The following is a 12,819-nucleotide window of genomic DNA, read 5'->3' on the forward strand; positions in this document are numbered from 1 at the left end:
CTAACTGAACAGTTGCAGACTACTGAACAGGGAAGCAAAACTCTCATATGCATCTTATTTACAAAAACTGAATATCCATCTTCTATTTGAACGCATCTTTCTGAACTTTCCTGGATATTCATTGACTGTTGCTCAAATCCAAGCAAATGCTACAAAGCGACCCTACGAATTCCGCAATAGATCTCCCTTTTCAAGAGACGCAAAGCGAATTTACAAGAAGAAAACATACTACTCGCATGCCTCTCGCATCAGTAGTATCACCGTTACACTATTTCTGATTATTGTACTTGAGTGAAGACGTTGTTCACTTTGCCATCACATCATATTAGGTGTCTGGGCAGCATCTTCCCAGTCATCAAAAAGCACGGTTTGCAAGTGGCCTGAACCATCTGTGGAATGAATCCCGCATGGTGTATTAGGAAGATTATTATGAATTGCCTTGGCTAGGTGATCGGACTTGATTATTTTTTCTTCTCTGTTGTCCCTTCCCTCATTTGTAAATTATAACACAGTTTTTTGGGTTTTCTTGTTCAACCAGCACTTGACTATCCTCAAGACCTCTCTGTCTGACAACCTGCAGCGTTGTTCGTTTGAAAAACCCTTTATCTAAAGTGTCGTCCGCTTCCTTCAAATTTGAACTACTGAATTAGTGATCAGCATATGTTCGTGTGCCCCACTCTGTTATGCTGTTGCGATTTTGCTGTGTGATGTAAACCATAGCTTTGTAGAAATAGCTGATGAGGCCCCGAAAGAAATGGCCCGGAAAATTCACATTTGAACCGAAAACTGATTTACTTTGCAAGGTAAAAACTTAACTCAAAATTCAAAATCTCTTTGTACCCCTACACGTTGTCCTCTTTGAGCGGGAGAAAGTAACTCGAGGTGACAATGTTGGAAAGCACTAATGAAAGGACTCTAACCCAGAGGGTGTTCACAACGAGAGGACCCCAGTCACATAATTTTCCAGGATCAAGAGTATGCAATGGGATGCCATTTGCAGATGAGGGTGTCAGACGGTGGTCGAATCCGTTGGCTCCAGAAACTCCCTCCACATATTATTAATTAACTCATGCAGATGGCGTTCTAAGCATCCTTTCTGGTAACTAGCGCATCCCGGTGGGTATAGGTTCCCATCACCATGTGACTGAAGACTGACTGCAGGTGTTTGTGGGATTTGTAGAACTGGTATCCACATGGTTCCCGTTTTGACATTCTTCCTGCACCGGTGCAATTTCTTCCGGTGATTCGGCACCCAAGAGGAAGAAGCAGTAGACTTAAGCTTCCTCGTATTGGAGCTCATCAGTGGAGCGTATTCTTGGGAATGTTTTCAGCGCCAAAACTTCTGACATACCACACCGGTGCAGGCCTGATTAACTTGAATTCTCATCAAACGAAAGTGCGATATTATTGGCTTAATTTACGCCTCGAACTGTCCTGCATGTGTCGAAAGACTGACCCTCCTTTTAGTTAAGTGGCACCATGAAATCTTTAAGTCCTCAGGACCAATTAACTAGTCGTTCATCTGTGGCACACTTTCGGTGCATTGCTTCCGTGGAACTTGAAGAAAACACAAGGGCTGAGCTACTGCCATGTTGCCCAAGCCAGGCAATCAAAAAGCCAGACTTGTGTACGAACTGCAGTGAACGCCTAGCTATCTCAAGCTTAGCTCAACTACTTTGAATTAGTTACTTATGTTTATCAGGAAAATAGATCAGTCATCAGATTCTGAATCCATCTTCGATCACATCGTTTAAGTCAGGCCAGTGTCTCGTGATGAGTACAAAAACTTTAATGTGCCATAACATCCATTCTAGTTGTCATTACTGTGGTCGATATGTCCTGGCCACTGGCGAATAGCTCAACGTCATATTTAAGAAGAAAAACGGAAACGCTCTGATCGCGTCATTGCTGCTGCTATTTGTGGACCATTATTGCGCTCCTAGTGGCAGGCTGCGTTCCCAAACAAACCACCCACCTTGGTCGATAAACCTGTTTCTCTCCACCATTTTTCCATTTCGTTCCCTACCGACCACGTTGCAAATGCGCCAATTCCGTTTTGTTTGTTCAAACATATCCTGTCACAGTTTGCTTTGGAATACCCAAATAGGCAGTAAACAATGTGTGATTGACTGACGTGGCCTCGGATTATTTCAGTTCATCTGTGCACCAGTAAATGAATGACTGGTAATCCGGAATTTTTGGCGACCGTTTTCACCTTTTCCGTTAGTTTTTTTTTGGGTTAGTGAAGCGAATGGAATATACTCAAAATCACTCAAAACGATTGCATCGTGGTGCTTTCGAAAGTGGGTCCTTTTACTTTGAGGAATTGTCTTGTGAAATGATAAAACAGCATCCGTGGAAGAACAAGCCAGAATGTGTTTAGCATAAAAACTGTTCAACAGACTTCAAGCGTTCGTAACCTTGTCTGACAGGGAAGAGACTGGCCAATCGATCAATTCAACCAGGATAGTTGTTATGGCGTCAGCTGATGAGTCGGGCAAAACAATCATAGCACTTGGGGGTGAACACGCTTGCCTAATTAGATCCAATAACTCAGGTGGGTCCAGCGTGCATCGCATGTCAGATATCCTGAGTTGAAATCCCGACACGGTCAAAGATGTGCACGGCTGATGAGCTCTAATACAAGTAAAACTCGGGTCCAATGCATGTATTTTCTTGGCGGAATAGTATCCATTAGACTGTTGAAAACCCCTTGACAGTCAGCTACCATCGAACCGATGGAAACATAGGCATTTGAAGAATGACATAAACAGGAGGCTTGACTAAGATCCAATTAAATCTCCAGTTGACAGTTTGCAAATAAAGTTATTTCGTGCAGCTGTAACAACCTCTCGACCCCAGGCTCCCATCTGAAGAAAGCTTGAGTGCGGTGGTACTAACAGGTTGCCCAACCCGAGACAGGGGAAGGCGAGATGCAGAGGCCGGGTTCGAACCACGGGCCTTCCGCTCTAGTTTGGCTACTGAGTGACCCAACCGTGATCATTACTGATGTAATACAGACTTCAGTCTCCTTTAACCAATTATTAGACCGATGAGTTGTTTGGATTGGTTTCTTTAATCATCGGAAGAAAGTGGAGAAAAAGGACTTAGCTGAGCGACCTGTATAAAATCGTCCGAATAGTTTCCAAAAGTAAGCGTTCCGTTTAAATGAAATAAAATGTCCTAACTGAAATGAAGAAATGTTCGCAATGGTGAATAATTCATTGATTTTTCTGATCCCGAAGAAACTAAATGGGACACACATCACGAGCAGCTTTTGAATAAGGAGAATTCTAGCTCGTATGTAGATTTGACTCGAATGATTTACGAACAGGTTATAAAGTCTTCAACGAAATCCTCGTCCTGTAAGTAAAGCCAATCTATATTTGTAATGCACTACTCATAAGTTTGTTGAAAACTCCTCGACAGACTTATGAGTAGTGCATTACAAAAATATATGTGTATCGCGATATCTCGAATATCGTAGCGACTGAAACATGAGGCGATCTGGTGCAGCACGTTCATTTGCCTGGAAACATCAAAACCGAGAGATTCAGCTTGGTTTCAGGTGAGTCTCTCGCAAAACCAAATTCGTTTGCAAATGAATGTATTTTGCTAAAGTCAATCTCAGCTGATTGGTTGAGAAACACTTATTGAGAATCATTAGTAGTGCGCGTCCCATGTAACTCCGGCGTGACCTCCAGCCGATCGGCTACGAGTCACTGCTCAGTGGTGTGATTAACTCACAAGTAGACTGGACATTGCTCCACTCATCCTTCAACCACGTGGATCACGTGTGGAAACGTCCCTTGAGTGAAGAATCCTCAGATGAAAATTCCCTGTTCATAACGTGCCATGAAGTGCAGTCCTCATTTTTGACTAAACGTGATACAGGTGTAGAAGGTCAGTTAACCTACCTATCTCGTCTTTTCAGTTTCCGATGTGACTTGCGGTTGCAGTTCTCCAACCGTTCTGGAGAATGCTACCTACCTTGGGTCAGGTAATCAGAATAAAATAACACGACAAATCTGGATCGACTTTATCATTCCACTCCTGTGTATGGTCGGCGCCAAGGATGCAATTTTGACAGGTCAGCCCATTTACTTCCTTTTACAAGGCAATGCTTCCGTGCTTATTTCCATCACGTTTGCTTTTATGCGCGGCACAGTTCCTAGTTTTCTTTTCAATCCAAGCAGCATTACGATGGACCGAAGTTCAGCTATCCGAAGAATCAACAGTTATCTTGCCCAGCTGACTGTAACGTGAAGAGAACGTCCCATCAGTTGCGGTGGATAAGGAGCCGCTGGTCCACAGAACTACCCACAGGGACCCCTTTGATTCCATGTAGGTTAGTCAGTTCACCTGGTGACCTATGCTCACGATTCTGATTGGATAATTACACGAAATGCTGTTCTGCGGTCTCGGTTAACGAGGCTGGAGCTGTACACGAGACAACATTTCCACAATAAGTAAGAACCTTCTAGTCTTTTGAGAGTTGTACCGTACCAGTAAATTTGCCTCTTCTCTGATGCAATATGACGCCCGGGCAAAGAAATCATGGTTTTCACAAGGTTAACGGTGCGTTTGAATTTGTTAGAAAACCAAATTGATTTGCAAACGAGTTTTGTCGAAGTCAGTCTAATTTGAGTTATAGTAGAACATAAAATTGACTGAAGCTCGGGAACTGCGCTTACTTGATGCGCCCAAAGAAGGGTGAAACCATTCGTGGGGTGTCGAAGAGTCTCCAGAGTAGTTTTTCTTAGGAAATATAATCAGTTTTCTTCACAAATATCATTCATATAATGAAAGTGCACCCCGAATAACACAAAGGAGGACTGTACCATTTCACGCCATCATTTAGACTTCGGGAGTAACCGCTGGCATGCATTTCATGGTGGCGGGACATGGTATAATCATAAATTACATTTTTTGAGAACACTGAGGAAATTTGAGTTGCCAGTGTTTTCAGATCCTAACACAGGGGTAGAGATCTTGTGGAAGTTGGTTTGAGCGTACATATACAGCCAAAGTTTATCATATAAGTTTTGAACAGTCATTAACTTGTCCTGACGTAATTATTCTGATGAGTCCATACCAAAGCAGGAAGGCACTAGACTCGAGTTTCACTCTTATTAGTGCATATGCTTGTGACCCACAACACAATCAGAAGCTGTCCAGCAGGTTTCAAGCGTTGTGGCGCTGCCTGACTGGGAGCTCTTGATAGGCAGACCAGTAGATCGACAAAACCAAGGTATGTTACTGGGTCGCCTTTCGAGACATCAGGCTTACCGCTCGCCTCAGTCAAGCGCAAACATGTTCAGACACAAAATTCAGATGCTTCCAGCGTGCGCTGGTGGACTATTGGTAACCCTCCCACCTGGCATGTCCGAAATGCGGAGTTCAAGCCTCGGCATGGCCAAGGATGAGCACTGCTGATGAGCTTTGATAAGAGTGAAGTTCCAGTCGAGTGCTTCCCTTCTTTGGTGTGGATTCACTCGGAATAATTATGCAAGGACAGAAGGACGAGTGTTCAAACGATAGCAATGGGAATGTGAACACTACAGATCATGGAACCACCCACAAAAAAAAAAATTTTTATAAGCTTCTACTGCAGCCACTGAAAAGTGTCCACCACTCTGGCAACCGTAGGCTATCACTCATTTCCACTTAGAGCTTAAAAACACGGTATGATGCAGTCACATTAAAATTTACCAAGTCCAACTTCTTAAAACTCAACAACAGTCTGATTCCCCCTACACAGAATATCATTCACTTGGCCTCCACATTGTGAGTGACCTGAACAGCTCGCTTTCTAACCAATGCGTTTTCTTGAACGCTTTCGTTGCAAGAAAGCAGCCAGCCTCGAAAGCGACCGTGGCAAATGGTCGCCTATTCAACTACTCAAATTCAGCTGAGACCTACACTTGTGGAGCTTTGTGGTGCCTGAGTGACACACCGGATCACTATCAGGTTTGAAGCTTAGGTAAAGGGCATCAAAGGAAACAAATTTTTCAGCACGAATTTAACAGACTCTTGAAAGCAAAAACTAATTAACCTAAATACTCGGTCTTTTTAACTTCAAACCCAGTGTGGTAATCAGTCCTCGTAACGTTGCTTCTGCAACGCCAGGTGACGGCCCAAAGTGACTTGGATTCACCATACTCAGTGTATGCCTTACAAAAGGTACACATTCTGTCCGGGAAGGAACAACTTCAAGGAAGTTGCAGGAGATCATTGATAGAGTAGAGCACCTTTCAGACTTCGGATCATCTCTGAACAACTAAGGGCGGCAGACTCTGGAGGGGTGTTTTCGATTTTTCCAGTCTCGACATTGGTCTGCTATGCTGGGAGCAGTAAAATCTAGAAGTATTTCGAAACTCATGCCTACTATCTAAACACAAGTTGTCACCTTGTAACTTGTCTTTCGATGTGATACGCTTTGTCGCAGACGCTTCATATCTGCTGGTTCTGATCAATACCACAGACAAAAGTGATGCGTGACTTGTTGATCCCCATACGGACATCTCTGACGGCACCAGAATACATGAATATATCTATCTATCCTTCGGTTGCCATAGTATCGTAGCCCATGCACCGGTTGGTGCCCAGCGAGTCACGATTGTTGTTCAACAAGAATTCATCTGGTATGCAAAGGATGCAGAGCAGTGGATATGAAGTGAGAGCATAATAACATCGAAAGCTTCACAAATCCACTCATGTTGAGGGAGGAGGAGCGGACGAACAAAAGTTTGAATAGTTAATGTTTGTGCAGTTTGGTAATGCATACACACACATACACAAAAAAGGGGTGACCGGGCGAGACGAAGGAGTTTTAAATCAAAATCTGTCATGATAAAGCAGGGCATGATAATAGTTTGGACAAAAGCGAAATTCCGATCACATTAGGAGAAGGTTAATTAGGAGTGGAGAGCAGTGATAGCAGTTTCATAATAACACGTGAATGCGTGAAACCTGTACCGACAGCATGTTGGTGGATCAACTTTTCTCTGGCATTTCTTGCAACGTGTGCCACTGGGCAATCGGGCGCCGCGGGTTGCTCAACATATCCGACCAGTGGCGCAGTGCTGCACCGGTGGCATTGCACCCAAGTACCACTCGTCCTATTGGTTCAGAGGTTCCTATACGATCATAATCGACCACGGTGATAATGAGGTGTACTTTCTGAAAAGGAAGCAGAAAATGACTTTATGAGGCGATAGTGAGTTCAAACGGAAGAATGTTTGCTTATTACATTGATAATGAAACGACCGGTCACAATCTGCTTGTAAGTTGGATTTGATTTAGCGATGATCATAAATGAATAATTACTTGACCATTTCTGTTCATCAATCCTGAGAGATCGAGGGAACTACGAAGGTCAAACACAAAGCCCAGGTATGAGTAGGCAGAGAGTTACGCTAGTGTGTTTGTAGCACAAGTCTCGATCTGGTCACCAAGTATCTAAACCTCTCATTTATCCGGACAGCAGTTTGTAATTACCTTTACGTTTCACACTGAGCGAGTGCTTTGAAACCTATTTTTATGCAGCGCTTTCCTACATAAGACCAGAAGTCTGTGTTTCGTTGGATAACAGCGTGAAACCTTGTACTCGTGATAACCTTATTGAAAACCAGCCGCGGGAATCGAATATTTTGCAAGCAGGACTTCCGTACTCATATACCATTCAGAATGAACCCCATTTCGTGCTTTTTCAAAAGCGGTAGCAGACAATTTGATCTTCCACCCGCTGGTCTGATGTAGAAACGATTGTGGAACCTGTTGTAATCCCCTTCAGTAGACTGACAGAATTGGTTCCCACTTGCCTCTCTCGCTTGTCTTTCGGTTTGACACTACAATGAGCAGCACTCTACCGACGTTTGTCTGAAACAAATCCAAAGCGGCTCAGACAGTTTGCAGACCTCCACTACTCGTCGGTCGTCACTGATTTTTTCCTGTTTGAGAGCAATAAACCAAATGGTATTCCAGAACTAAATCTGGTGTACCATGCACCTTACTACGTTTGGGAAGAACAGAAATCGAAGAAACTTTCTTCCGTCATTTCTGAGCTTCAACTTCGTTCAACACTGCTCAGATAGAGCTGCTTACGGAAACAAATAGGTTCATGGAATTGCGACTCCGAAGGCAAGTTCACTGTTCCAACTAAGTTGCCTCCAAGCCACGGTGTCATGAGCCACATTTCACATCACAGAACCAAGAAAGTCTGAACAAATGTTGGAGGCGATCTCTTGGACTTATTGAAACAGTGATAAAGGAGCTGATGTATACGGAATAGTTGGGTGGGTAAAGCCATTAGCATTTTTCAAAGTACTGTGATCCCCAGAGATGGAGACCACACGGATCTACTGAAAATCCAGCCTTCACCAGAGGTGACCTCTCATCACCAGGATGAGTACCGTATTTCGACTTCTTAAATGTGGTCACCCGTGGTTTTCTAGTTTTCCTGTTTTCTATAGTTTCTATGGTTTTCCAGACTAGTTACGAACATTTCCATTAGGAAACGGTCATTCTTTCGGGAACCTGATTGGTCCGTATTGGTCCACGTCAGTTTCAAGCCATCATGCAGATGATTTGGTGTGTACGACACTGATGTTAATCAACAATGAGGAACTAACTTTTTTCGAAGGCACTATGTGTAACTACCCATTTCCGGACTCGCCCTGGGTCCAAGGCAATATAAGCAAGTGCAATGCCAGTGAAAATTCGCCCACTCAGTTGAATGAAAGTTCTGACACAGTCCTTTTGTAAAATGGATAGAAGTTGTAGGTAGATGCGGGGTTCTCAGTTTGAAGGGTTCTCTTTCCGACCTGGCGCAATCTGGCGAGTCCACATCAAAGGGAGAAAAACCGAAGACCAGCAAAACTCATTAGCACTGCATGTTCTTGGTCATGCCGAAGTTTACAACCCACAAATCAGAAGAGCGTGTTACCGATGCACGCTGGACGCAGTTGAATCTGATCAGGCGATAGTGTTCACGTTTGAGCAATGTGATTAGTTTGTCCTACCCCTTGAAGGTCGATCTGTATTGTCGATCGACTGACCCACCTGTCAAGATTTCTCAATCAGGTAGCGCCACAGACGCTTGAAACCTGCTGGACAACTTTGGATTTGCTGTACTCCTCGCATGTTAGATTCCCGTAGTTCATATCCCGGTACTGCCAAGAATATGCACTGCTCTGATAAGAGTGATTGGTGGCTCGACTCTCTCCTCACCGAAATTTCATGTTTTCACACCTTTTGTTGGGCAAGGGCCAGGTAACAAGCTAATTCTTCTTAATGAATTTCCTCTATTCCCTCGCATGATCCCTGGCTTCGCCTAAATGAATGACTTGTTCATTTCCTCTGTTCCCACACAATCGTCCGTTCAGTATGGTAGCAACTGCACCTTGAATGAACCGCGTTTATCTCTGAGTCACTTACACGATTTCCTTATGTATCGGCTGGAATGAATACCAACAGAATATCTGGCAAATGACGAAAGCTGAAGGACAAGTTATTTTACATCTTTCGGCTGGAAGTAACTAATTATTAAAAGCGATAGTTTATTAATTATTTTGCACCCGTTTTTTAGTTTCTAACTCCCCCTCGTATTTGAAAATAACAGCATGGGTCATTTTACTTAGTCAGATATTCTACGCTTGCTACAAACTTAGCCTGCTACCTCGAAAATAACAACACGTTCGAAGTAATCGGAGAACTTAACGCTACTTCGTGGGTTGTCCGTTTCAGAAACCCACATGCTGTTTCTGGATTTTGTATCGTTCAGTTGATGTGGTCATGTCAATGGTACCGTCACGTGACCAGGATTGATCCATTTGAATCACTGATACACTGAACGATGAGTGGTCATTACCAGCCAGGCGTATTGAACATCCACTGTTGCGCCACACATTGGCACCAGTGTAGTGACTCGCTCTGACTGGGAGTCTAGAAGCAGCACTCCTGAATAAGCATACAAAAACAACTACAAAATCGATTGGGTATGAAAAGTAATTGCCAATAGCAGTAGTCCATATTAAGCCAGCTAACTGATTGGCCAGGTAAGGTAAAAGGTGATAAAAGAACGAAGCGGCTGCAGGGCACTAGTAACTCTTTAGAACGGTTGATTTTATATATTACTTTCAACTAACATGCTGGTTTTACTTACAGCTTTGCTCAGGATCTCATTAGCTGATTTTTAGTTCGACAGCTTCAACTTGCTGTCTCTAGTATATTCAGATTCTGCCACACCACCCCATACTCGTGCATGCCGAATTAATTTTCCAGACTATGTTAGTCTCGTATGCATGAATGCCTGCACGTGACCACTCGTCATCCGATAGATCAATAGTCTAGGCGGTTGTGGTGAATCACCAACAGTCATGTGATTTTCTCTCAAAGATACTTGAGTTTATTGGCCACACATCTGTTTACTACCATCAATCACGCGTTTGCGACGGCCGGCCGAAATATTTCCTTGGGTCAAGACTTTTCCATCGACAGGGCGTTTCTTCTGATTGATTACACAACTTGCTGTCTCTAGTATATTCAGATTCTGCCACACCACCCCATACTCGTGCATGCCGAATTAATTTTCCAGACTATGTTAGTCTCGTATGCATGAATGCCTGCACGTGACCACTCGTCATCCGATAGATCAATAGTCTAGGCGGTTGTGGTGAATCACCAACAGTCATGTGATTTTCTCTCAAAGATACTTGAGTTTATTGGCCACACATCTGTTTACTACCATCAATCACGCGTTTGCGACGGCCGGCCGAAATATTTCCTTTGGGTCAAGATTTTCCATCGACAGGGCGTTTCTTCTGATTGATTACAGTACACTTCTAAGCAATCGATTGCACCCAATTATCATAAATGTCTGAACCGCATAATTTTTGTATAAAAATACAAAACGCACTAGGAGAAATCTGTTGAAGGTGTCAGGTTTATTCGGCTACAAACTGGGACAAACTCAACTAACCTGGATGAGGTCAAAGGGCACGTCGAATGCAAAGGATTCATTGTAGTACGGATTCAACGTGTACTTCTTTATCGTGGTTTTCTTCTTCTTCACCCGTTTTGCACCGATCATCAGAGAGATTTTTACATATGGATCTGTGGAGGGAAAAGTGGGTCCCGTTTGAGCGGAAAATAGCAGGAAGTAGAAATTAGACAGTCCCTATCATTTGGTGTTTTTTTAAAGAGTTCCTCCGTGGACACGGGACAAGACTGTTCGTAATATGTCTAACTACTGACAGCTCAGGGGGGTTTCTTGGTTGTTGATCATATGGGCGTCAGTCAGTTCGATGAGCTTGGCAATTAGCTTGTAAACATTTCGTCACCAATCGACGAGACATCACCACTGCGCGCACGCCATCGTCGACACCATAACCACGAACTAATTATGTGGACCCCTGTCAGGTACTCTAATAACTGAAAAGGTGAATTATCAATAAGTCTCCACTAATTCACATGCAAATAAAAACTGAGACTACCGTCCAATTTTACTCACCAGAAAGACCACCAACATCCATCTTTTTCAAGTTCTTTGCCTCCAGGATGTTCACATTCAGGCGACCTGACGTTGGTACATAGCGCAGGGAGAAACAGATGTCGCCTAGACGGTTCTCCTGTGAAACAAACACAAAGGACACCCGTATGATTGCATATACTACTGATAAAATGTGCAAATAGTATTCAGTCGACTAGTTTTAAGCCCTGCCTCTTCATCTGATGGAAGGATGGTTTGGAAATTACTGAACCATGTCACAGAGTTTGTACCTCAATGTTAAATTTTCGAGCGACTTCAGGAAAACGGTTGAGGTCGTTGATTTTTTTAAAGCTGTGTACAAACCAAGCTTTTTCTTTCGCGTCGGATACCTTCTAATTGCTTAGTTTGTTTGCCAATTAACAACTCCTCATTTGAAGGCCTTTTTCATTCGCCATTTTAAACCCGATAGTTTCACGAAGCGGCTAATAGTTCAAAACATCTTCGCCGAAATGTGGATTCTTCGGCCAGTTCTTTCCCGGGGGATTCAAGGAAATAAGCACTTGCTACTCATAATATCTCGCTCTGGCATCACAAACAGTAGAAAAAACGAATTTGTGTCTAATCTGTAGACATCCTCAGTAATTTTCTCCGCAACAGTTGCGGCTATCTGTCCGCTTGAATGCTTTTAGAGTTTCACACGGGTTGGAGAAGTTGTGAGACATACCGGAAGTACAACACAATAGGATTATTGCGCACGTTCTTCGGAACAGTGTAACCGAAACGTCCGTAACATAACAACGTTTTTTGTGTCAGCGTATCGTGGGAAGAATTTAGGATAGGAGGGATTTCAGGACGCCTACTCGTGAATCTGTACCCAAGCGTATGCTGCTCGAATTTGGGCCACATTTTGCATTTTGAAGCCAATAAGAAAAAGAAAAAGCGACCGAAAATCTCTGAGACAAGCACAGTCACTCTCGAAACTTACAAGTCAAAATTCCATGGGCTACAAGGGGTAAAATTAGTTGGACATAGTTTAAAACGAAAGGTTTGGTAAAAACAGTGAACTCTAGTGGACGATGAATCACTGTTGGATGTGAGATTGAAACAACGCTATATTCGGTCGTCTACAATATCGATATTCTGCAACCAACGTTTTATCAAACATTGATGGAAATTTCATCTCGGTGTGAGAGATTCCTTGAAAAGGGGGTGTAGCATGCATAAACAGTAAACAACCATAGGAGGCATAGCGGATTTTGCCTAGTGGCCGAATAGTAGAGCTTGGTTACCATGCACCAAGTGAAATTATCCCAATTAACCTAGCCAGA

At 43.3% G+C, this 12,819-nt stretch overlaps 1 protein-coding gene across 1 annotated transcript in view; it reads right to left on the bottom strand.

The window, feature by feature from the left end:
• Positions 1 to 6,649: 6,649 nt before the first annotated feature.
• T265_07810 (hypothetical protein) overlaps positions 6,650 to 12,819 on the bottom strand; it is a gene marked incomplete at both ends in the record, with an annotated part of 73,649 nt that continues 67,479 nt past the window's right edge. Inside the window, 3 exons of the mRNA XM_009173439.1 lie at positions 6,650 to 7,182; positions 10,982 to 11,115; positions 11,513 to 11,630. Of these exons, the coding sequence (XP_009171703.1) occupies positions 6,997 to 7,182; positions 10,982 to 11,115; positions 11,513 to 11,630 (438 nt within the window). The remainder of the gene's footprint in view (positions 7,183 to 10,981; positions 11,116 to 11,512; positions 11,631 to 12,819) is intronic.

This window comes from Opisthorchis viverrini (assembly GCF_000715545.1).
Source record: "Opisthorchis viverrini unplaced genomic scaffold opera_v5_186, whole genome shotgun sequence".
NCBI lineage: Eukaryota > Metazoa > Platyhelminthes > Trematoda > Opisthorchiida > Opisthorchiidae > Opisthorchis > Opisthorchis viverrini.